At 32.7% G+C, this 25,772-nt stretch overlaps 3 protein-coding genes across 4 annotated transcripts; 1 reads left to right on the top strand and 2 right to left on the bottom strand.

Moving 5' to 3' along the window:
* Positions 1 to 187: 187 nt before the first annotated feature.
* On the bottom strand, positions 188 to 8,633 carry LOC149737628 (negative elongation factor D-like). The gene is made up of 15 exons (XM_089873849.1): positions 8,495 to 8,633; positions 7,977 to 8,086; positions 7,499 to 7,608; positions 6,969 to 7,078; positions 5,924 to 6,031; positions 5,006 to 5,161; positions 4,475 to 4,605; positions 3,040 to 3,211; positions 2,351 to 2,482; positions 1,783 to 1,919; positions 1,350 to 1,464; positions 1,103 to 1,231; positions 933 to 1,040; positions 560 to 689; positions 188 to 396 (listed from the first exon to the last, which is right to left on the bottom strand). Exons 1-15 carry the CDS (start codon positions 8,546 to 8,548, stop codon positions 362 to 364), a joined length of 1,737 nt encoding a protein of 578 aa, XP_089729975.1. The 5' UTR covers positions 8,549 to 8,633; the 3' UTR covers positions 188 to 361.
* LOC149737627 (fasciculation and elongation protein zeta-2-like) lies at positions 8,558 to 11,403 on the bottom strand. Its single transcript, XM_089873857.1, has one exon. The coding sequence runs from the start codon at positions 11,292 to 11,294 to the stop codon at positions 10,041 to 10,043; it is 1,254 nt and encodes a 417-aa protein (XP_089729983.1). The 5' UTR covers positions 11,295 to 11,403; the 3' UTR covers positions 8,558 to 10,040.
* A 1,815-nt stretch (positions 11,404 to 13,218) lies between these two features.
* On the top strand, positions 13,219 to 25,685 carry LOC149737626 (N-acetylglucosamine-1-phosphotransferase subunits alpha/beta-like). Of its 2 annotated transcripts, none has more exons than XM_089873815.1 (21): positions 13,219 to 13,454; positions 13,796 to 14,205; positions 14,403 to 14,662; positions 14,990 to 15,173; positions 15,825 to 15,936; positions 16,168 to 16,308; positions 16,600 to 16,765; positions 17,198 to 17,322; positions 17,877 to 18,023; positions 18,405 to 18,524; positions 18,822 to 19,026; positions 20,061 to 20,490; positions 20,807 to 20,878; positions 21,471 to 21,701; positions 21,754 to 21,891; positions 21,945 to 22,023; positions 22,539 to 22,663; positions 23,070 to 23,178; positions 23,578 to 23,766; positions 23,995 to 24,128; positions 24,435 to 25,685. In XM_089873815.1, exons 1-21 carry the CDS (start codon positions 13,326 to 13,328, stop codon positions 24,745 to 24,747), a joined length of 3,819 nt encoding a protein of 1,272 aa, XP_089729941.1. In that variant the 5' UTR covers positions 13,219 to 13,325; the 3' UTR covers positions 24,748 to 25,685. The 2 variants fall into 2 exon arrangements, with proteins under 2 accessions (XP_089729941.1, XP_089729942.1); XM_089873816.1 differs by having other exon boundaries at positions 13,221 to 13,454; positions 20,064 to 20,490.
* Positions 25,686 to 25,772: the final 87 nt, after the last annotated feature.

Raw genomic sequence — 25,772 nt, 5'->3', positions numbered from 1 at the left:
ATTCTAAGGCAAACTGATTATCGACAGCCCCTCATCAGGATTTGTCTTTAAATTAACGTATTTGCGCATATAAGCTTGGTCAAGCAGCAAATGTGGCATTAGTTCTAATGCACAGGCTCAAACCTAACACTTTTTCAATAAATTATCCTCACGGTAATCAAACCATTTTCAAACAAGAACAAGCACATATTTTTAAATTTTTATTAAACAGTTTTTAAACGCGCGAACTCTTTTATTTGACGGTTTCGACAATACATTCGTGTCAAATGCATCAATTGTATGCATTTCTATACAACCCTCCTTGGTGTAAAGACCTCTTGTCACAATGATGATATGTCACAGCTGAAATACCCTCTTGTCATCATGTAACCATTATAAAGTTAGTCTTGCAGTGAACTAAAAAGAAATAATAAATTGGTATATAATACCGTAATTAAGGTAAAATATGGGCACACAAAAACACAGAAAATGTACAAACTTAAACATTTTACCCATTTAACTGTTATCCTGTATACATATATTACATTAAACTCTTTCTCCTAGTTTAATTAAAACAAACCTATAAAGTCTGACACTGGATCATTGCCATCCTCATTTCTTAGAGAGCCAGTGATGCTTTCGTTTTCAATAATTGGCAAGAACATATGTACAAAGTCAGATGTGTATGGAGGACATATTATGTCCAGAACCTGCAAAGCAACATACATTTTACCATACTATTTCTTGCACACAGAAAGCATATATCTATTTTTAAAATTAAGATTCTGATGCAGGTTAACCTAATAGCATGGCTCAATTTTAAAGCCCAGAACTTTTAGAACAATAAGTCGGTCTTTTTCAACCTAATTGAACGATATTTAGATTCTGAGAAAAATCCAGCTATGTTTGGCTGTATGTTGAAACCCAACAAAAAGATATATAAACAGCCATACCTCAGTAACAAAATGTCGTATTAAAGAAACATCTGTGCCTTCTTTATCGCTGCAATCTCGAATATAAGATATCACTGGCAGAACACAACCTCTGCTCATGAGATGGACCTGTTACATAAAAAGTTAAATAGATAAAAACTGTCACTGTGATCATTATAAGCATCTCCTACCATTCTGTCCAGGACTGTTTTCTTCATTTCAAGCTGAATTAGAGTGTCAAGATTTGAGAATGCAAGTTCAAAAAGATTGATCAACAACTTCAATACATCTTGGTGAAGTAAAACATGGCATGAGACAATCTATAACAACATGGGAAGTTACTACAAATAATGAACGTGTCTTAGAAAGGTGTTTAACATGTGTGTACAGACACTGTAAGTACTTATCTACTTAATTTTTGTATTTAGTTTTTCTCACCTCATCTAACAAAGTTAAATGCAGAGGGGTATGGTCCATTTGCTTCTCAAAGTAAGTTGAATCGGAAACTATTTGTTCAATCCATTTCAACACTCCCGTGGCAACTACAGGATATCTAGTGTAGAAATATGAATGAATGTAACTTGCTTTATCCTCCCATGGCAAAGTCATGTATTACAGATATAATACAACAACCTGTATTACAGATATAATACAACACACTTGATAATACAACAATGTAAGCAATTAATGATAACACACTTGATTACACAATATTTATTTCTAATTATAGACCTTTTGCAAGCAACATAAATTACATGCTTTTGTTTCAGCATTTAACCTGCTTAAAATTATTGTCAGGGAATCTTCAAAAGCCACCATACACCATAAAAACACAAACAATATAAAATACTTTTATTATTTACTCTCCCACCTTATGCAGTGATACAAGGTCCCAATCTCTGACATTAATTCAAGCTGTCCTTTCCCCCCACACACAAGGTGATGAACTTTATCAATGGCTTGTGAAGTTTGTTGTAATTCATCACAGTTTATCTTTCTACGATCGCCCTGATATTACCACAGAGTTATGTAATGTATATGAGTGTAAGTTGAAGTCAGGAATTTACTATATGTCTATTGCATAGAAAATATACCTGTATTTACCCCTATTAACCATGGGTCTACTGCATGGAAAAAAATATATAACTGTATTGACTATAGGCCTATTACATGCATCATTTAATAATTACATGACTGTATGCTAAGACACCGATTAAATAAGATACTGCAAACCTAAGTTTTTAAAATTTCCAGTGAGTGATTAAGATACATCACTTTAGCAGGAAAAAATGTTAAACAATTTTTGTAGGTGTCAAATATTTCAACTGTTAGATTGTATCTAAAGTTTAGTTTTAATCAATTTTCTAGGTTGTTCAAGTATTAAGAATAGAATTATAAACAGGTATAATGATAACAAAATGACGCCAAATACAACTTACTCTGTATAGTTGTTCCGTAACACTTGCAGCATAAGCGAGTAGGAAGATATATTTGTGTTTATGATCAGGGTTGATCTTGGTTCCTTTGCTCGTGAACAAACTATCCACAAATAACTCAAGAAACAAAGGAAACTGAAAATGATATATTTATTTATTTATTACAACTATATATTTAGGGAATTTACTAGCTTAAGAACAGAAAAAAAAAACTTTTATATTTAGTAACAATATTTTTCAACTTCACAAGTCATAAAATTATGTTTGTTTTTTAATCAATATTGTTTTTCTGTACCATTTAAGTTAAAAAAAGTTGAAAACAGAAATAAAAATAAAAATTGAAAATGAGAAAGAGACCATATTATTTGAAATAAATAAACCTAAATTTAATTAAAATTAGAAAACAATATTGCCAATTGCAATTATTATATGCTGAATACAAATTCGAACTTGATTAGGCTATTTGTTTATATAGTGGGGTGGGGGAAGATGGGACACCTTTGGCACATAATATCTAAATCCTGATCATGTTTTGAACAATTACCAAAGGTTTAAGGGAGTTGTGAAAGCATAGTTTTATAATTTTTAATTTTCTTTGTTTACTACCAAATTGGACTGAAAAATAGAATGAACATGTGTCCCATCTTCCCCCACCATACTATAATAACAAAAGGAAACATTAACACCCTCACCCTTAACAACTTGACAGGGGGTGGATCATCAGAGCTATATAACTTATGCAGGATAGTGACATCTCCAGGGTTGAGTTGTGATTTGGATAACATGGACATTATACACTGTTGTGCACGAGGGTATGCAGTAGCGCCATCTAGTGCTAGCGTTATATGTGTCACATCATGACCCCTGGAAGAAATTGTTGGGAAAATAATTAAATGGGGTGAGACACGTAACTTTAGGGGTAAAATGTTATCCCTGCTTTTGAAACTAGGGGTAACAACATCGTATGGTATACATAGCATTCACCACAATAACCTCTTCTCGATGTTTGACAACTATTTAAACAATGTCCAGATATTGTTTAAAACATGTGATGATTTTAATGAGATATGATAGTATTACAAGATTTACTGGGGAACAACACATGAAGAAATAACATAATTTATTACTTTAAGTTAAATACAGACTGTTCGTAGTTTTGACACTTTAGTGTCAGTTTAGTAGGGTCTGATAAGTTGACAAGTTGTTAATCCGATTCTACCAATCCAGCCCTGGTTGTACTTTATTTTTTAATTCAAACAGTCTGTTATTCTGTCTAACTATTTCGGTTCATTAATAAAACATTTGGGCATGTACTTTGTTGACTCTGCCATGGAATAGAAATGTTAGCCTAAGTTACTCCAGACTCTATTATTTAATATTCTATAAACACAGACATTAATAATTATGTTTTAAATATGACCTTGTTTTAAATATTCTCTTAAAAAAGAAAAACTTTTAAAATTGCTACTACTAAGTTTCAGGGGCTTGGAACTTAAAAAGTCCACTGAAAAAAAGATTTAACTTTTTTAGATTAACATTCAATTTATTGATTAATCAATAAACTGGTCAATGCAATTACTGTGGAAGCACAATAAGCACAAGAGGAGAGTATGATGCTTTTCTGCATTAGATAGTAAAACCTTTTACCACTGGTTAACATCTTAAAGTATTAGCACAACTATTTTATTAAATATTAGAGGCAACAGGCAACCAAAATTATTATAGCCTTTTCTTCTCAAGTTTAAATAAAAATTTTTGACTCATTTAATGCATGTACCAATGTACATGAAAGTTTGTTTATAGAGATTTACAATTACTTTTTTTCACACTTTTATGAACAGCACATTGTCTGTGAATATATTTAAGTAACATGATAGCATTGCATGAATTGATTAATATGCAAATAAGGCGATCAATTGTAGTCTATTCACCTATACCAATTTCTGAAGAATGTCGTAATGGTCTATGAAGGTAGCATGTCAAAAGTGCAAAAGTATTTAGTTTGCTTCTAAGTTTCCATTATATACAGAATACAACGTCACCATGAGCATCAAACATTTTATATTGCAGGGGTGGCTAGATGCCCCTGCCACCCCAGGTTTGGCGCTTGTAATCAACATAACATACTTTTGTTTTGCATATTTTTGAATTTCCTGCGAGATCCTCCTAACCACAGTTCCTCCATTCTTGTTCTGAGCAAGTATTGCCATGACAACTTGTGTGTAGAGGTAGGTATGCTCAGCGTGGCAAACCATTTTCTGTTCAAGATAATTTTACTTTTAAGAAAACATTTCAGAAAGAGTGTTTTTAAAAATAAAAATAATTAATTTCTAACATAATTACAGCAAACACAATCGTTACCTCAAAATTTGATTAAAAATTGGACATTAACTGTATTAAAGATACTTAGACAAAACGTCAACAAAACATGTGCATAAACTATTGCAGGCATTAGCTATAAGCATTAGCTATATTGTATAGGCCCACATAGTATTATATAGAAAGTAACATTACTAAAGCAAATAAATTAAACCCTAATATCTTTAAACCGCATTACGTATCTCAGATTACTAAAACTAAACTTTAACTAAAAAAACATTTAAACAGAAATAAATCACTATTTTTTTATTTATAAGATTAAATTTAAAAAAAACTTACAGCAAACTCTGGAATATTTTGCTTCAATGCTTCTTCTGCCCCACCTTCCAATATGGTGGCAAGACATGTTCGTAAAACACGAGAGAAAACTTCAAGTTGTGTGCATGCTGTTGATACGTTGGTGATTTCTGCTTGGTAGCCAGCATCGGATATTAACTGCAGTGGAAAAGTGGATGAGATTCAAATATTTTTTACTACATATAACATTTTAACCATTTAATAAATAGGAATTAATTCACTGCATTAATTAAAAATGAACTACATTTTGAAAAGAGAAAACTACAATTTCATAGTTTAATACATTTTAAGATATTAATGGATAAAAATTCTTGGTATATTAGAAAAAAAAGGAAAAAAGAAAAAAAAAACTGAAGTGTATGCAACAAGTCAGATATTGAACACATGTTTTACAACATGCAGCACTTGAATTACTACACTGATTTACAACATGGATCAATATACAATAATCACTAACCCTTTCTACTGTGTGTGCAGTCTATGGTAATTTACTTACGGCATCATCATCACAATTTTATTTACAAACTCATGCTTGGAAATATTACAAACAATATGTGACACACAAGACGCCATGAGTCAAAATAAAAAGTAAACAGTGGTAAATCACGGTGTTGTTGTAGGAAGTTATAAAATAGATTTATGCTCACACTCAAGCCTACGGCAGTTGTCTCATTTTTTGCAGGTATTAGAACAAAAATGAAAAAAAAAAATTGTAGCAAAATGGAATACTCTCATTTCAACTGTGTAGCTTGGTGATAGAATCGCTAAGCCTATAACTATAACGGTATACACCATGCTTATACATCAAACTATTGTCAAAAAATACAATGTAATATGTCACGCAAGAGACATGTCTATTGGGCCAGCTTGCATTGTAAATCACAAGCCAATTCAACTTACTTTAATTGTGAAGTTTAACATGAGACAGTCAGGATATTCCTCAGCAAGTTTGTAAAACAGTTGTCTCCATTTTTGGTGGGCGATCATACTTTCCAACCATGATGGAGTCTGAATAACATTGCACAGTTTATTAACAAACAAAGATCAAGGTTATGATGTGTAAGCAAACATTCAGATTTAATGTCTTGTGTGATTTTGCTAAGTAGCTTGACAACGGAAATGGTGCAATAGCAAGTTATAGTTAAATTTATAGATGTATAATTAGTTATAGACATCACATCACACTAGGGGTAGCCGGGGTGGCATATTTTAAAAATTTTAAAATCAGGTGACATAGTTGTTTAATTTACAGTTTTACACCTTTGAACATGTTTTATCCGGCTGTCTGTACAAACAAGCAGGGCCAAACTGTAAAGTGTCCACCACATTAATTAATGAAGTTTCTATGTTTCAGTATGAATCTAAAGGCATTTTATCAAAGTCATCCAAGATTTTGTTAAAAATTTATTTTGAAAGCTGAAGCTCACTTATATACATTAGAATCAAACTGTGAAACTGATAATACAAAACAAAACACAAAAATCAACAAGAGCAACCATAGATTAGTATTAGCCACAAAGTTTTTCCATTGCCTTTCTACTTAAATAATTCATGACAGACATACATAATGCACATCGACTTTCAGGCTTAATAAAATTTTACGTAAAATTCAGAATAATTTTGCATCTTCGCAAATTAGCAATGCACTTGAATGCAAAGCTTTTAACCGATCGGAAAAGTTCATAATCAAAAAATAACAAAAAGGCTACCACAGTTCACTTGAATTTAATTCATTGAAAATTGTAGGATTTTAAACTGAAAGCCATTTCAGTTCTGAATATATATTTTTTGTTTTAATTTTAGTGGTTCCAAGACACTTAAACCTTTGCAATAGTTTCACTTTCATTGGTATCTGTACTTGATAACTCTAAAAGCTAAAATCTTACAAATACATCCCTACCATGCTCACTTAACATAAATAGTGAAGGAATAGACCATATCATACCTCTCCCTCCTCAGTGAATATTGTATCAGCTTTCTTTGGATCAAAATGCTTGAGAAGCAAATCTTTTAGATGATCTTCCACCAAATCCTGAACCTGAGTTGGCGCCAGACCTACATAGATAATACACTAATGACAGTAGCAATGATAATTGAAATGGTTACCAATTTTTATGCTATTCTCCGATTAAACCCTTTTGGTTCCATTTAAGGAAACAAAGAAAAGTTGGGTTCATTATTTAAAATGCTCTCTTTACAAACTACTATTAATTTAAGGTACTTGCAAAATTAAACTAGCAAAGATATTCAAATTAATGTATTAGTTTAATGGTGTGACCAGGCCGCCAGGCAGTAATAGACAGGATGACATATTATATGAATTCTTCTTTAAAAAAATCATTTGAATAATAGCAACTTTAGTGAGAAAACAAATTAGTATCATTCTAGTAATATACAAATAAAGAATATAATAAAACTTGGACAAACTGTTTTGCATTCTGTTAAAATTTCTGACAATTTATTAAATGTACCAACCACACATGATCAACCACTCAGCAAGAAGATTGACAGTTTGCGCAACAGCGGAATAATTTTCCGATAATAATTCCACAACTTTTTCTGGCATTCCTCCAGCTTGGAAGTAACTGTGTTAATTGATACCAAAGTGAATTAAAAAGTGACATTATGTAATTGTTGGATTTTATATATTGGTGTAGTAAGACAAAATACACACCAACTGAAATGGCATAAAAAAATAAAATAAAACCGGGTAAATTTAAAAATTTGAATTTTAAAATGACATCACAAACAAAACACAAAACTAATATTATAATAAAAGTTTTTTAAATTTAATCAATCAGCTTTTTAAATAAAAAAACCCAACATAGTAAATCCCCAATTAACCAGTATAGCTGGAAAAATATTATTAAAAATTTGGCCAATTACCCAAAAATGAATAACAACAATCTAAAGGTAAAGTAGTAATAATTATTATATATACATAACCAATTACCGTTTAAGACAAGTAAATATAGAAGGTTCCATGATGTAATCTTTACTTGACATCTCCATGACACAAGTATCCTTAATTGAAGTTCCTCCATCTTCAACATTTGAATCCATCTGTGGAATTATGATGTCATAAAACATAAATAGCTGAACGACAGTGGAAAATTGAATCAAGGTATTTATGAATAATTTAAAGATAGCAGAATTTAAAATTTATTAAAAAAATGACACTAATATTGTGTAGTTTATCACACATTTTGTAAAACATCGTATATGCTTTTAAATAAGCTTTTAAACAAAATAGACAATAGTGTGCTGCTGTGCAATAAGTCAATTAGAACATAGTTATTGCAAATAAAGGCAGCAATTTATACCAAACAAACAATCCTGCAAAACAAATTTGACTTAATTAGTTGTAAATTTAATGCTATCAAAAAATAATGGGACGGCAGACACACTGTGGCGCATGCGCTGGTAAAATAAAAAAACTTAAAACAAGTGAAATAATAAAAAAATACTTACAGAACTTGCTTGGTTCATGCTCCCTCCACCCCATGATCCTTCACTACCCTCCATACTTAACTATCTATAATACATAACCATAAATAAAAAGCCATGCATAAATATAATACCATTGCAAATATTATGTAAAATCAAAAGAAAAAATGACGGCAGTTAAATTTGGCTTAAAGGAGTTTCGTTCATTGGGAAAGTGAAAAATTTGCAAATTCAAGTAATATTGAAGTTTGAAAATAATCAAAACACATTGTGAAACATACTTAAAAGGATACATAGAACATTTCACACTGGTTTAAATATTTAAACATACACATGCTGTCTTAAAGTAGTACTAATACTTTTAACACTGCCTTTATATTCAGATAATTAAAATATCAAATTGTTCGAATCGAAATTTCACCTGTATTTGGGTTACTACTGTTCATAAAAAATGTTATACGGTAAAGTAAAAATTACAGAAATCAGAACACGTAAATTAAAACATTATAATACTGCAAGAAATCACAGCATAGTACCAACTGGTACCTTATTAAATGATAAAAATACAACAATTGTGAAATTAATCTTGTGTTACAGAAATAAGCTGTAAAAGAAACAATTAAAAGTCTGCTTTCGTACAAATCAAAAACAAGCATTACAGTGACACGGCAGGTGATAATATGAATGTGGCAAGACAAATATAGAAACAAAATATCTTTTCATTGGATAGGTGATGTTATTTTTAAGATTGTTTTACAGATTTTTTTGTTATTGTTCATAAATGTTTACTGTTTAAAAATGCTACAGAACTAAAAAGATTATTTGTGACAATAGGCTATTAGCTTTCATGTTGATGCAATAGTATTAAATTAAACCTACTACTGCATTATAAGCATTAGCATACATTGGCTGACATACGATGTTATTGATTATTGTTGTGTATGAAAACACTTCAAAACAAATTGTGAAAAAATGTTTTGTTTTTTGAGCTGCCATATTGTTATTGTACACAACATTAAAAAGCTTAACATTATATTGTATCTGACAGGTGTGTCCGCAGCAAAATATATACGTAGCTAATATAATGGTAATATGGCTGCTTCAGATGTGGTCAAATAAAAATTAAAAAAAAAGGTTGCTTTAGTGTAGGATAATGCTTCCACATGCAGTGTATGTACGAGGTGAAAAACTTAATTCATTATACATGAGTTGGTTACAATGCATTACCTGTAGCTAATGCTTCAGAAATAGATTCTAGTGATGATACTACTGCTGTCACATTATATTAAAAACTGCCAATTGAAATACTTTTACTAACTATGAAATGCTTATGGGAATGAAATTTCAAATAAGACTAGTTCAAATACTAATATTTATAAACAGTAGTAAAAAACTATTTTTAAAATTTGATGCTAGCTGTTGCTGAAACAAAATTTTGTTAATAAATAAGATGTTTCTAGGATCCAAATGCATTTGTTAAGAGAGGATACAGCTTGATGTTCAATCAAAGTGGTCAGAAAGCTTGCAGCCTTTAAGCAAATTCTCCATCAGCTTTACAAAGCCGTTCAATTCAAAGTTTTAATGTTCTTGAACCATTAGGTGCAGGACACAGAACTTTTAAAATATATGCTGTAAGTAGGGAGGGAACTTCATCACTATCTGATTTAATTGCATCTAAGATTTTAATCATGGCTTGTAAGTTTTCAAGGGTAGGTGTAGGACCACTGCTGCATGGAATAACAGATGTTAAGTACCGGCCAGCTGACACAGAATCTGTCGTCGCGCTTTTCCTTAAACGTCCAAACTTTTTAGGAGGTGCAGCGGCCACTTTTCGAAATTGCTCCTGTTTGTACTGCACTTCTAAGACACGAGAAATAAAACAGTTTTTCACCTCGTTTTCGTAGTTTAGTTCATCTCGTCGACCAAGTTCATGTAGTAAATCCGCGGATAGCATTTTTACCTGATCTTCTAAATCAGCATTAATATCATTTAACTCAGATAAGGTAAGCAGTTTCAACACAGATGCCCGGTCACTTTCCTCTTGACTGGATGGGGATCCAATTGATGGTCTTAATCCGGATGCAGGAAACGGCTCCTGAAACTCCCCATCTTCCAGAGAGGACTTGTCAAAAATGATCCCGGTTTCTTGTTGAATCTCATAATCCTCCACAGCATTCGCAACATCCGCATCATGCATGATCTCTTCCAACTCTTCTATTACTTCATCAGCAGTCTGCATCATCTTATTACTCTCCCCATAAGGAGGTTGGTAAACTGAACCCGATTCTTCAGTGTAAACATTGTATTCAATCATTCTATGAAAATCCATTTGTTTTTCCAACTCTGGATCTTCCGTTTCAGCTTTTACTTCCTTCTCATTTGAAGTAGCTTTTTCACCAGGCAAATCTAAGGCAGGAATATGAAGTTTTCTTACCAGCGATGTTTCCCAATTTAACGGTTGAACTAAACCGTAATTATCCGACAAACGTTTCCAAATATAGTCATCAGTTATCGTTTCCGCATTAAATGGCTTCACCGGATTTTCTTGAACTTTATTATTATTAGATGCATTAATCCTAAAACATGCTGCTAATTTCTCATCAAAAGTTTGAACAAGATCTTCCATACTGCTGTAGCTTAGCAACTCTGGGTCAGGAATAAAGTTATCAATACTATCCAGATTTTCACTGTTTCCAAAAGACATGTTTTGATTTTTTACGTCCTCCAATTGTTCTACATTGGTGGAACACATGTTTAATCTGGTTGGAGAAAAACTTGCAAAACTTTCCCATTCATCGTCTATCTGGGCAATCGGTGCAGCCATTTCAGCAAAACAACCAAACTATTCCCTAACCCAAAATGAAGATCTATAACATTTTAGGTAAAAGAGACCTTTAGTTCTTACTTAATAGCTTAGAGATAAATAAAAAACATTGTTTTTGTCACTCGAAACTCTTATGACAACATGGCCGACAGACAAAGTTGACAGAGGGCAAAACGCCAAAAATATCAAATTAAACAGACCAATACACTTAATTGCGCGTTTGGTATGGGCATGTCTATAACCCTGAAACCCTGACGACATACCTGCCGCTAATTGTATAGTGTTCTTTGCTGATACCCGCTGTGGAATTATTAAGCACGTAAGTGGTAATATATTTAAACAAACAAGGGAACTTGGGGGAGTTCCCGAAGTAAGGACCAAAATATTGAGGAATATATGCACCAATAATAAAAAGACAAAGATAGTACCATAGTTGGTATGATAGTACCAACGAGAGCAGAGACAATATTGAGACAAACATGCAACAAACACAACAGCTTAAACAGCTTAAACAGAAAGGGTACACGTTTGAAAACTAATCAACGGGAACATAGTCATTGAAACATCTATCACGCCCCCTACCTAGAGGTATAAACAATAAACATATCGCAGAGTAGGGGGAGCTAGGACACTTTTAGCACATAATATCCAAATATCCTGATCGTGTTTTAAACAATTACCAACGGTCTATGGGGGTAATAAGGATGCGATTTTACAATTCTTTGAATGTTCTTTGTTTACCACCAAATGGCACGAGAAATAGAGGGAAAAGGTGTCCCATCTTCTCCCATCCTACTATATTTCTAGTAGGCCGTGCATGAACAAATAAAATTTGGTTCAAATTTTGAAGTAAAATCATCTGCAAAGTACACCATATTGAATGATTCTCTTGTCGTATCTTTACAATATATATATAACGTCCAGATGTTAAGCACCGCCCAAATTGCGTCATGTTATACGAACCGCATTGACAGTGACCTACAACCGACCGTGGCATCACTGTGTCGGTAGTGATCTAAATATCTAGCGTAGCATCACTTGACACTTGGGACGATGTCCACCTAACAAAAAAATAAATTCTGATTGATTTGCCGTTTCCAGTGGGTATTTAGCACAATAACATCGTTTCCATTCTATATGCGGGTGAGATCTTACGGCTAGGCTTGAACCAGATATGGCCAGTTTAACGTTAAATATCAGCATCACCGAGTTATTTACGCCTTTTCTACTTTTTGTTCTTACTGATTTTGCTTAATATTGGGCGATATTTGCTCAGACACCGTAGCAAAGTGGTTAGCGCACCGGCTTCTAACCCAGAGGTAATGGGTTCAAGGCTCGTCGCTGCTTTGGGCCAGACTTAACGGCAATTCTCCAACCCAGTGGTCACTATAATGGGTTGTCCAATCAGCCAAACAAAGCATTATACATGGTAACCCGTAAGATGCTCTAAGGTCTACGACTGTTATTATCGATCAGCCACGCGAATATAAAGTAAGTTACGTTCATGCATATGTCCCATCTTACCCCACTGTAACAATAAAAAATGTAGGCGAACAATATGTCGCGTTGTGTAAATCGTTTCAATATATTGGTGCAGGATAAAGTACGTTACAATATGGCGTAAAAATAGTAAATTGTTTTAAAAGTAGACTCGCGTTGTAGAATAGTCGTAGCCTAATTACCATTTTGGCTTGTCGATATGGTAAATTTCTATGTCGCTGTGTCCAACGTCCATGTGTCGTGTTTTGAAAGTGCAGCGAATCGCTTGACAGACAAGATAGCGACGTTCGTACGTAATAACGTAGCGTCAGTATTACCTTACAGACTTGCCTGCAGAGCAATAAGCACCGCGATTTTTGCTTTCAAAAGCTTAGTTGTTTATTTCATAGCTAGCATTTTCCATAGCTTGAATATGTCTGTATGATGTGTTTTCTTTATTATTCTTAATATAATCACAGTATATAATTATAAACAATTGCAGAATCAAGTCTACGTAACGTTCCACCGTCTGCGGTGTATTACAATAATAAAATGTTGTGGCATACATTATGTAAATTAGTTCAGCGCCAAACTTATTCATGTTTATCACACAAGTTCGGCATTTACATGGCATATGCTGGTATCGTGATCGTTCTGTATTCAGTGTTTCATTTTGGAGAGGTACGTTTTGTGTTGTCACATATTGATACATATATATTAAATGTATGTTTTTACTTCTGTATTATAATTGGGGATATTGCAATACCTACTTAAATAGCCACATTATACAAAATAGTGCTGGTAAAGAATCCGTCTCCTACGTTGTTTGCTATCGACTAACCCCATATAACCCCTAACTACCAACCTCTTAACACTTTCCACCAGTCTAATCTATAACATGCCAGAGGATTCTTTACTAGTCCCCAAAAATCGGTTAATATTAGATTGCTAAAATGTCTATGCTTATTCTACTATAGGTAAACAAGTTTACTAACTCATATCCTATTTCCAAATATTTTTAGGAAGTTCTTGTGTGGAGTCGCAACAAATACGACGTTGCATTCAGCGCATACCATAATAACATTGCCTCAACATCATTTCAAAACAGACTCTGCTCCGAAGTTCCAATTGATATTGTTTATACTTGGGTTAACGGATCTGACCCAGAACTAATAAAACAATTAAATGAATTAAAAAGTAAAATGAGCTTAAATTTATCAAGTGAACAAAGTGGAATCCCAGCAGATATTACTTGTAATTTAAAAGACTGTATAAAACTACCGCTGTTATCTGTGCTTCCAATGATTAAAGATCTAACGTTAGAAATGGCAAAAGTCAAATATTCATCTGTCAAAAATCTACAGTCTGTATTTACACTTGATCTACCTAAAGAAGTTGTTCAAGCATCGGAAACACAAGCTTCAATGTTAAGGTACAGTATGCACTATTAACTAAATAAATTTGCTTTTCTGAAATGCATGTAAAGTCTGTGTAAATATAATTCTGTTTCTGTGTATTGGGATATTGGACCTCTGGCATATTTTCCAGATCCCGTAACGTGTCTCCCCATAAACCTCACCTATATAGAATAGTAACCACAATTTGAATTTCTTTTTTTTTTATTTTCAGGTTCAAGACAGTAGATGATGCTCGTACAATGCAAGTTAACAATAACAAGACAAATCATACAATGTTTCAAGCACATGTAACTTCAGATGCCTCAGCACCACATTCTATGAGGTTAACATCAGCTTTCATATTAACTTCAATCCCAAAACAGTTTAAAACTGAAGCAGAGGTGAAAGAAAATTTGCCACAACTTTTAAAGGACAAACTGAATTGGCTCCACTTCAGCAGCTCAAAGAACAGTGCATTTATTTGGCTCACAGGTTTGTGGGAATTCATTTCGATGGCTATGTTGATTTTTTTCGCAAGACTTAGTACAGAATAGTATACCAGGGATCGACTGTAATTTTCTCATATTCTATGTGTTTTTAAAAACTAAATGTAGTATGCCAGGTATGGACTTTAAAATGGGTAAATAATTTTTTGACATTTTTCTTGTGATTTTAAATCTAAATCTGTCATGTATGCCGTGGCAGTAAAAATGGAGTTAAATTTACCAATATTGCTATTAAATATTTATGCCGATTAGCAATTAATCATTTGTTCAGTATGGAGAAGCATTCAATAAACATGCTGACTGTTCAATACAGATTCAACACTGGTAGATGAATTTGCAAAGGAAAAAGGCAACGCTACTTTAAAGTTGGGATTTGTAATGGGATCGACATACAACAAAGTTGATGTGAAACTTGCGTATTTTGTTGGTCGAGTTGAACCACACGAAAGTGAAGATGTAATTTCAAAAAGTAGATTTGAAGATAATGAAGAACTCAGGTTTGAATGCTGATGCATTATTATGTTATTTTTAATTTTTTAGTAATTTTTAGTATTTTTTCTTGCAAACTCTTATTGCCAATATTTTGTGTTTTCGCTGGGTGCCAATTTGCGATCAATGCCAATAAAGGAATAAATCAAAATAGTTTGAAGTTGGATTTTATTATGTTTGGTGCCTACTGCCTCTAATCCCCCCCATTCTCTATTTGTGGATAATTCTGGTTTAGGAGTACTGATTTATGCCGTATAGACTGCCAATTTGCGATTGGTATCCAGAACAGAGTGCCAGGTCGACTTTGAATTTATTACATTGGACAAGAATATAAGACTGGCCTGAAATTTCTGCCTATTCTCCCTTTGTGGGTAATTCTAGTGTAGTTGTATTGATTTATACCCTTGTGACTTGGGTGTCTTACTGAGGATAGTTCAACAATGCTTTTATACCGTTTCAATTGCGCACCTTATACTAAAATACCTAGTATTTAGCCATGGCCCATAAACCTAGTTTTTATTGCATTTTCCTATTTCTCAATTTAAGTTCTTGCAGTTATAAGGTGCATTGGTACAAGAATAATGGATTTTCTTTAATTTGTAACATTACCTATATATATATATATATATATTTATCATTTTAAATGTAATATATTTTAGGTATTCCCTTCGTTCAGTTGAAAAATATGCACCTTGGGTTCGCCATATATACATTGTTACTAATGGACAAATACCATACTGGTTGAACATGGATGCACCTCGTGTAACGCTTGTAAGTGTTTGTAAACATGTTTAGGATTATCTTGACAATGTTTTGTTTACTAATACTGTAGTAAAAAAATATTCAAATTCAAATGTATTTTTTTGTTTTCATATACAGTTGGATTAAGGGTTTTATTTATACTCTGTAACTGAGTTAACAATGTTTTTATAGTATTAGGCTTTTTGTAACCACCATTTTTGTACTGATTTAACAATTTTTTAAGACTTATTGTTACACCAGGTAACCCATGAGGAAATCTTTGTTAACAAGAGTCATCTACCAACGTTCAGTTCACCAGCAATTGAAGCTCATATTCATAGAATACCTGGACTTGCTGATAAATTTATTTATCTCAACGATGATGTCATGTTTGGAAAAGAGGTTGGTTTTTACTATTTGTCTATACGTATACAAGGTGTTCGGAAAGTTACTGTAAAAAGGTCAAAGCCTGCATTGATGCTAACAGAGGTCACTTTCATCACACAGAAAAAAAATCACCCACAAAGTTATGTCGTAACTCAAAAGCTGGCACGAGGTGTATGAAACAAAACATCTGTGTTATTACGACTGTCATTTTCTGGCCACACGAGAATAAAGCAAGTTACATTCACTCAATATATATACTAAATATATATATATGAATATTTTTAACTCACACACATTACTGTTTAGGTTTGGCCTGATGATTTCTACACTCATGCTGATGGCCACAAAGTTTACCTTGCGTGGTCGGTACCTAACTGTGCAGAAGGTTGTGCCCCATCATGGATTACTGATGGATATTGTGACACTGCTTGTAATGTATCAGCATGTGAATGGGATGGTGGAGACTGCACTGGTGAGATGGCTTGTGGTTTATGGACTAAACTGTATATTTAGTTTGTATATTTAGTGCCAAGGGTTTTTTTCTCTGTGTAATTTTTTAAAGTTATGTGTGTAATTTTTCCAGTTAGATTTTATATCATAATGAATCTTGTTGTGTACTGCAATTAAATATGAGTGCATAATTTCTTTTTTTTATTACATTGTTGATTTGTTAATTCTTAAAAACCGTTTCTCTTCGTAAAGTGTTAGCAATCAGTATGACATCTTAAATACCTATATGAAAATGCTAAAAAAAAGTGACAAAAAAGTTTAAATATAAAAGTATAAAGTCTTGCAATACAAACAGTAATCTCTTTACTACCTAATTCTTGTTGTTTTGTTTTTTTCTGTTGAGAGTTTTTTTCTGTGTTGTAATCAAACGTAAAAATATTTTTTTTAAACCCAGGTAAGAATATAAAGCCTGGTGTTGGTGCTGCAAGTAACTTTGGTGCAAACTCATGGAGAAGTACCGTGTCTTATTGTAAACCTGGATGTTCCAATTCATGGATTGCAGATAGGTTTTGCGACCAGGTATGTAGAGTAAATAGTTTTGGTATTTTTGTAAGATATATATATAAGGTTATATGAAAAAAAATTTTTAGCCTCAAAACAACAGTCGTAAAGACACGCTACTGGTAAAAATTACTCCCGTAAAAGTGACAAAAAAAAGGTGATTGATAAACCCATTTGTGCACTTTTTAATGTAAATTTAACCAGTAAATATATATTTGTAGCAGTTTTTTTTTTTGACTTGACTATTATAACTCAAAACTTTTTTTGTTCTCATAATTTTGTTCCCAGCACCCCTTAACAGCATACAATAAATATGATATATATCCTCTATTGTTTGTATGAATGTGAAAATCAAACAAAACAACTTGACTGTTAGAAAAAAATACTCAGTTTATATATATATATATATACTTTACTCAGTTTATATATATACAGTAAAACATGCATCTTTTACTATTTTATAAAAATGCCAAAAGTGTAACACAAATTGACAGTAAAAAATAACTGACTGAATAATAACAACAAAAATACTTAAGTCTAATACTCTAATAAATCCATATGGATATTTTCAGGCATGTAATACTTATGAGTGTGGATTTGATGCTGCAGATTGTGGAATAAGTAACTTTGATAAAGCTTATAAAATACCAGGTTTAATAAATGAATCTGTATATCAAATTCCTGATGGTCAACATTTGGCTTATATTGACTTATCTAAGGTACGTACTACTACATCAGTGTTTCGTAACTTTTAGTGGTTCGTGGCGATCTATGCCATTTCGGTGGTTCCATCTATAAATTCACTCCTCTCTATGTGTATAGTGTACTAGTGTTTCATGTGTGTTTATTTCAGTAAAGTGTGTCTAAGTTTTGTATTCTTTTTTTAATAATAAACTTTATATATTGACTGTGGTTACTGACGTTTTACAATGTTGTACACTAGTCTGACTTTTGTTAATGTGACCAAAAATACAAAAAAACATAAATTTATTCATATAGTCAATCAGATTTTACTGAAATATTAAACAAACACATGGTAAAAATTCCATATAATTTTGCTTAAAACACGTTGTAACCCCACCACGTTTGAACTTTTGTAGAAATTTGCCAAAGTATCGTCAGCAAGTTATGAAAAAAATGTCAACCTACGAGCAGCAGCTGTTTCCAATAAGTTTCATGTTTTAACAATTATATTTGTGGTCAATGGAAATCAATCTGAGGTTTGCCTGGTTTGGTATCATATTAGATGTCTATGTGGTATGGTATTAGATGTCTATGTGGCGTGGTATCATGTTGGATGTCTATGTGGTATCATATTAGATGTCTATGTGGTGCGGTATCATATTAGATGTCTATGTCATGTTAGATGTCTATGGCGAATTGTTATGTACTTAGTAACCCGAAGGCAGCGTTTTACTATGTTTTACCTTTTGAACTTTCCTACCATTCAAGGATAAATAATCAATATTCATTAACTGATTTTCAATTTCTTAATATGCATTAATATAAAACAACAGGTTGCTTTCAATGTGAGTGGTACATCACCCACCACAGATGGTGGTGACGATAATGTTAAAGGGGACGACAGCTCAGAAACCATATCTTATCAATTTAAAGTTCGGGCGAACCCATCCAGCAAAAACTCCAACAACACAAACAACACAATCACTGAATCAACCTTGGATGGAGTTCGAACCACAACAGAAATTGTTGTCACTGAAGGTAAGATCGTTATGCTGTATATTAAGATATTTCAGCTGTTTGTTTTGAAAGTTGACCAACAATTTTGTGTCCAATGCCTTAAGATTGGATGCTGTATAAAATAATAGGTATTCAGGCGTTTTGTTTTGAAAGTCAACCAGAATTTTAGTGTCTAATGCCTTTCGTGATCTTTTATAGTTTTTGATCCATTTTTCGAAACACCCCTGGCCCCTTTCTCCCAATAAAAAGGCTTGTTTTACCATATTTACGTTTGTTTATTTAATTTTTAGCAATTAACCGCACAACAACAACAACAACAAAACCACTAGAAACCCTGGTTTAGTAGATCGAGCTTAATTTGCACAAGAATAAATAATTAACCGCAGTACACGCTACACGTATATACATTAAATGTCTCATATTGCTACAAGCATCATGTTTCTGTATCCTGTAATCTGTCTCTATGTTTAAACCACAAGTTTTGCATTTAACTGTTTAATGGAGATCATTGGCAATATGTCAATAGGTTTTAAGTGCAAATTATAAATATGTAAATTTATGAATGAATGTAACTTGCTTTATCCTTGCTTGCATGGGAAAATGACAATCGTTATAACTTCTGTTAACTACACCTAGTGCAAGCTTACGAGTTACCACATATGTAACTTTGTGTTTGATCGATTTTTCATTATGGCTACTACCTACTACAACCCATTAGTGACCAATTGGTTGGCTTAATCGTCGTAAAGCGTCTTTTCCAGGGAAAATTCCCATTAGTGACCAATTGGTTGGCTTAATCGCCGTAAAGCGTCTTTTCCAGGGAAAAATTCACTCATAAATAAACCGTTTTGTTTGCATTATTCTAAATTGCGAATAAAATGTTTCTTAATTTAAACAAACCAAAGGTGGTTTAGATCCCATATTAAGCTAAACCTCTAAGTTTTTTGTTGCATCCTGAAGGAATGAGGTCCTATGATGTGGCAAACCATGAAACCTATAATTCAGACCACAATAGCCCATTGCCTCAACCTTAATTATTTCTTTTATATTACCAGCAGCAGAAAATGTTGAATACGACAACATAATCGAATTACCCGAAGAATTTAAGCGACCGCAAATTTCTCGCCTTCAAAAGGAAGAAGCTCCGGATCTTCCAATATCGGAAGATGATCTCAACATCACTATCCTTCCAGAAGAAGTCCGGAAGACCTATTTAAAATACAAGGAAGAGTTATCTCTTGGTTATTTGACAAGAAAGGGTTATAACTCCAGTGTCTATCATATATTGTCACCATATTTTGAGCTGATACGTCAAAATTATGTGACCAAGCCACACAGCGAAGTAATTGCTGTCGATCAGCATGAAGTAACGACGGTACAACAAGATGATATCAATGTCAACGGACATTCTCATAATAGGGGAGATCCTGGTTTTGTATCAAACACTGAAAATAAACGGAAAAAGGTTGAAGTTGATCATTTAAGGTTTGTTGTTGTGTTGCATTTGTATGTTATCCCACTTCACCAGTATTTTTATAATATTTTTCGTTTGAAATAGTGATTGGTACTTCATAGGTTTCAATACTCTGTAAGTGTCTAAATGTGTATGTTTGTGTCCAATGACATCCATTTATAATTTATATGGTACAGGGTATACATGCCTATCCTGAGAATTTCGCGGATTACAGCAACCTCTGGTTTTTTGTTTGTAAAAGCAATACAAAGGACTTAACACTTAACATATTTTATTCTTGCAACTCCAGGAATTTTATAAATTTAACGTCACTTCGTGTTTTTATAGAAAAGACAGCGGTGTTTATGGTCGAGAAACTTTCAACAGAATTATTCAAAGAGTCGGAAAAGAAACTTCAAGGTAACATTTCTGTGTTTTAACGTAATATTCATTATTCGTGTGATGTTTCAGTGAATACAACATGTTTTGCAATATTGGTTTTCAACCCTAACATAGCCAATTATAGTGGTGGTGTTCTCTACTTTTTAACCCTAACATAGCGAATGCTGGTGGTGCTCTCTACTTTTTATGTGATTGTTAAGATAAAAATATGTTGGTATACAATATACAAATTAGTCTACTGTATATGGGTAATGCCCTATGAGTTTAGGCCATATTTGAACCATTGCCCCTAAACAATTTAGAAATACTGATATATCTTATTAACACAGTGTCGTTATGATAAGACTGTGCATCAGATGTAACTAAAAGAATAAAATATGTATATAACTAAATCCTTTTGGGGTAATGGATCAAATCTGACCCACAATTTTGGGCCGGTTGACCCAATACCCCAAAACGATTATTTGTATCTTATTATTTTAGTTACATCCTATGTACCACCATGTCACCCTGAGCTATAGGTCATTACTGTTATACAAAAACGGTTTAGTTACATTTTATGTACAACTATGGATACTACACCATATAAAAACAACAACAAAATTTTTAGAAAGCAAAATACAAGTAATGTTGAAAGCAAGAGTTCGTTAACGTCACGCAAGTTGTTGTCAATTGGTTCGTTGAAAGAACAGAGTGATAATGAAAGTCAAACCCTGGGTGAGATTTTACAGAATCAACCCCCTAATGTGGATGGATTTCTACCATGGGAGAATAAGAAGGAAATGGTCAAGTTTCAACAGCAGCTGGAAGAGAATGAAAGAAAAAAGGCAACAGAAGAGAGGTTGCCTTTTTTTGTTTTATTGTAAAAATGGTTTTTAATTTGAAATTTTCAGATACACAACTGTTTTTCGAAAGCGTAAACTTCTTGATACGTTTGGTGATTCCTTAAGATTTGTGAGTTTACTTTATAACAAGAAATATGGTTTCACTCAGCGTAAAGTACCAGCTCATATGCCGCATATGATTGACAAGTAAGTTATACATAAAGTGCCGTTGAATAGATGTTAATGATATTTTATCACAGAAACATCATGTATAACTTACAAAGTAATTATCCACATGAATATGATATGACGTCATCGCATAAACTGAGGCATTCGCAGGTATTTCTCTTCATTCTAGTTTTTTTTGCTTTTTCATAACCTTCCATAAATCCGGCACCATGGGTCAGTAGTTAAGTGCTTGCATTGCTTGCATTGTAACCAAAGGATACCAGGTTCGATGCTCGTTACAGATGGACAAATGTGTCCTTGGGAAAACGTCAAAACACTTATGGGACATTGCTCCAACACAGTGGTCACTAATGGGTTGTGGGACCAAGTGTTATGGGCCAACTCTGGCCCCATGGCGTGCCACACTGTAGAACCTCATTAACGTAGACCAGAACATATTACATAAGTTAGATCAGGAGTTTTTAAACATTTTAATGTAATCCTTTTTTCAGTGATTTATGTTTGCTGAAATTTAAAATTACATGATTTTAGAAAACTACCAACATAGAAGGATTATAATTATTTGCCACACATATTTTAATGAAATATCAAACCTATTTTTCGTATAGATCATAAGTGGGTAATTCTCTCAATAAAAAAAATAATTTTCATACATTTCATTCCAGGACATGCAATTTGCATTTTCATATTTCTATTACATCATGAGTGAGTTGAAACAATTTAATGTTTCGGAAATATTTGACGAGCTTGACACAGATCATTCGAAAGTTCTCTCTGATCGAGAAATTCGGTAAGTTTTTCATTTGTTTCAACTTTTTCTAGATTATTGTTCAAGCAGCTTGAAGAGTATTACAAATCTAACTCGTTTAGTTTGTTTGTGTTAAAAAAAATTATTGTAGCTGGTTCCTAGTTCATAGATAATTTAAAAAGAAGTGTTTTTTAGTTATTTACAAAATATCTTATGTAAAGAATACCAACCTCATTGTAAAATAAAATTTTCACAAATTTAGAAAAAAATAAAGAAAAAAAAATTAAAAATATTTTCTGTAAAGTACAATATTAGTTAAAATCTGCTTTGTTACAAAAATATACAGAGGAACTATTCTGTACAGTGTACATCATATTGAATTTTTTTAATATATTCCAAGTAACTAACATGGTCTTATCCATTATTTTTCATACGAATATATTGACAGATTATTGGCCACCCAAATATTTGACCTCCCACTTACATTAGATGAATTAACATCATTAGAATCAGCTTTTAAAAAGTGTGCGATGGATCTTTATGCTGGGCCTAACATGGTAAGTCGCATTTCAATTCAAACAAAAACTTTTATTTTACTTTTTTGTTATTTTTAGCGTTTGTTATTATTTTTAGCGTTTGTTATTTTTACATGTGATAATGACTGTTGTTTTTTACAAATACATTTCATCTTTTTGCTATCTATTAATGAAAGTCTTTAATCTATCTTTTTTTAAACAATGGAATTTCTTGTGTTCTTTTAGTTTTTATCATAAGAAAAATGTGTTTAAAATTTAAAGTTTGACTTCCCTTTTTATTTGTGATCTTAAATTTGCCGGAACTACAAACATGTTCCCCTGAAGCTGGCACGGGGTGTATGAAACAGAACACCCATGTTACAACGACTGTCGATTACAGTTTTATTCATATATTTAGTTTGGTTTATTTTTTTCTTCTAGAATTCATCTGAACACAACAGAAGTGTCACGTTTACTCAACCCGTTGATGGGTTAAGTTCATTGGCTGCTTCGGAAACTTATTATGACAAAGAGATGCCGCTGGTGACGAAAGAAATTGTTCTTTCTTGTGATTTTATTACAAACAAACTCAACAAAACTTACAGTGGAAGGAAGAAGTACAAATATGTTGTATGTCCTGGATTTGTATTTTATTCCATTTATTTAACATTTTCTGTAATATTTTAATTTTCTTATATTATTTTAATAAAAATTAGTTTTAAAACAGTTAAAATTCAAACAATTGAAGAAATCAAAAGGAGCTGAAAATAGTACTACTAATTTGTGTTTTCTGGACAACATCTCTAAATAATTTTAGTATATATTCAATTAAACCTTAACAATATATAAACATTGCAGCAATTGGATGAAACAGAAGTTTCGTTCAAGATGATACGTAGCAATGTATCGGTGGTGGTGGGACAACTTGATGATATAAGAAAACACCCAAAGAAGTTTATTTGTCTCAATGATAATATTGACCATACTTCCAAGTAAGTTCATCTATTTTATATGGGTGAGGTAGTTTCTAGGGTTTAAGCCAGGTTTGGTCCATTACCCAATGCACATAGCTAAAAAAGTCGTGTAACTTTGTGGGTGATTGTTTCTCTGAATACCTGATAATTTGGACAAGCCATGGGGGTAATGTCCATTAAGTGACTTGCCTAAGAACACAGAGCAATAAGTGTCGAGAATCAAACCCAGTACCATTTAGGGCCAAGGTCATTTAATTAAAAGCTGGCTGTTTATTTATGCTTAACAAAAAGAGGCTGAAATTTATATTTAAATTTTCCCAACAGAGGTGCTGAGACTGTGAAAGCTGTGTTACAAGATTTCTATGAGACTCTCTTCCCTACCCAATCACAGTTCGAACTCATGCATGATTATCGAAATCGTTTCATGAACATTCATGATTTGCGTGAGTGGAAACAGAATCACGAGCGAACTTTGTTCATCATGCATTCCATCTTAATCTTTCTTCTCTTCGCAATTATCATCTCATTCTTCTGGGATCAAATTTACCGCTTCTGGAGGCGACATCGGCATAAAGTTTTCCGGAGGGGTGTGTTAAAGGTTTGGAAGCTGAAGAACAAACCTCGTGACCCTGTGTAGTTAAACAAACCCAGGGTGACGCTGTGATGTGTTCGAAGATTGCTTCCCAAGTTTTCACTGGTTTGGTGTTGGTACTATTCTACGACATATGCAATTTTTATTCTTTTATTTATTTCTTACTTCATAAAGTGCTGCTGATGTTTCTAAGTCAGTCATACCACAGCAAAGTTTATTTTGTCAAACTTCGACAAAAACTAGTAACAACTAGACACGGTATAGCAAAAAATGTTTGCAGTTAATTTGACAAAAACTAAATACAATTTTCAATTTGTCAACAGTCAAAAATGATGAAAATTTGCCGAACGAAAGTTTCATATTACCCAGTTCTGAATTCAAGTATACTAGAATAAGGCAGTTACATACAATTTATGTTCAGATTGCAAAAAAATCGAATTGCTATGTTATATAAATTTAACAATCTGGTCGTAAAAATCCATCCCAGTTATTAAATACAATTTCATTATGTAGTTATTGCAACAAAACGAATAGATTTTGCAAAATTTGCCACTGTATTTATTTTGTATAATGGTATTTACAATTTAAGTCAATTTATTCTTAACACATAGTGGTTTATCTATAGCGTACTTGGTTCAGGTATGCGGTAACTCTGTGTGTTAACTTTCAATTCAGTTACTAAAACGTGGGCTAACCGGTTTGGTAGTATGGTACCAATATTTAGAATCAATTCGAAAATTAATTTCATTATTTTTCTACCTTTTTTACTAATTTTTGAAGATTAGTATTTGCTGTTCGTTTTTGAGTTCTACTACACTATAATAACATTAACTAACTTTGGAAGAAATTTAAAACAAGTGCAATATTTCTTCATTTGATTTTGTGATTTCTAGTGCCCGCTCACCAATTCCAATTGATTGTATTTTTCTTGTATTTTCTAAATGTTAAGCCAATGTGAACAATACATACATATACGACTTTAATGTGAACATTCGTTTACAAGTGCATTTGTATCAGTTTGTGAATTGAAAACGAATCGATTTCCTGTTCCGTTTACTGTTACTGGTTCA

The sequence above is a fragment of the Ciona robusta genome, chromosome 3 (genome assembly GCF_009617815.1).
Source record: "Ciona robusta chromosome 3, ASM961781v2".
Lineage (NCBI taxonomy): Eukaryota > Metazoa > Chordata > Ascidiacea > Phlebobranchia > Cionidae > Ciona > Ciona robusta.
This window is presented reverse-complemented; position numbering and strand designations above follow the sequence as displayed.

What these genes read in the sequence shown, in the direction of transcription:
- LOC149737626 (XM_089873815.1), top strand. Translation starts at nt 13,326, where the DNA reads ATGTTGTGGCATACATTATGTAAATTAGTTCAGCGCCAAACTTATTCA. An exon ending in TGCATTTATTTGGCTCACAG is followed by an intron (nt 14,663 to 14,989) that starts GTTTGTGGGAAT and finishes TGTTCAATACAG; the next exon opens with ATTCAACACTGGTAGATGAA. An exon ending in GTCGGAAAAGAAACTTCAAG is followed by an intron (nt 20,879 to 21,470) that starts GTAACATTTCTG and finishes CAAAATTTTTAG; the next exon opens with AAAGCAAAATACAAGTAATG.
- LOC149737628 (XM_089873849.1), bottom strand. Translation starts at nt 8,548, where the DNA reads ATGGAGGGTAGTGAAGGATCATGGGGTGGAGGGAGCATGAACCAAGCA. An exon ending in TGAGTGGTTGATCATGTGTG is followed by an intron (nt 7,079 to 7,498) that starts GTTGGTACATTT and finishes TTATCTATGTAG; the next exon opens with GTCTGGCGCCAACTCAGGTT. An exon ending in TGTTAAACTTCACAATTAAA is followed by an intron (nt 5,162 to 5,923) that starts GTAAGTTGAATT and finishes TTTCCACTGCAG; the next exon opens with TTAATATCCGATGCTGGCTA.
- LOC149737627 (XM_089873857.1), bottom strand. Translation starts at nt 11,294, where the DNA reads ATGGCTGCACCGATTGCCCAGATAGACGATGAATGGGAAAGTTTTGCA.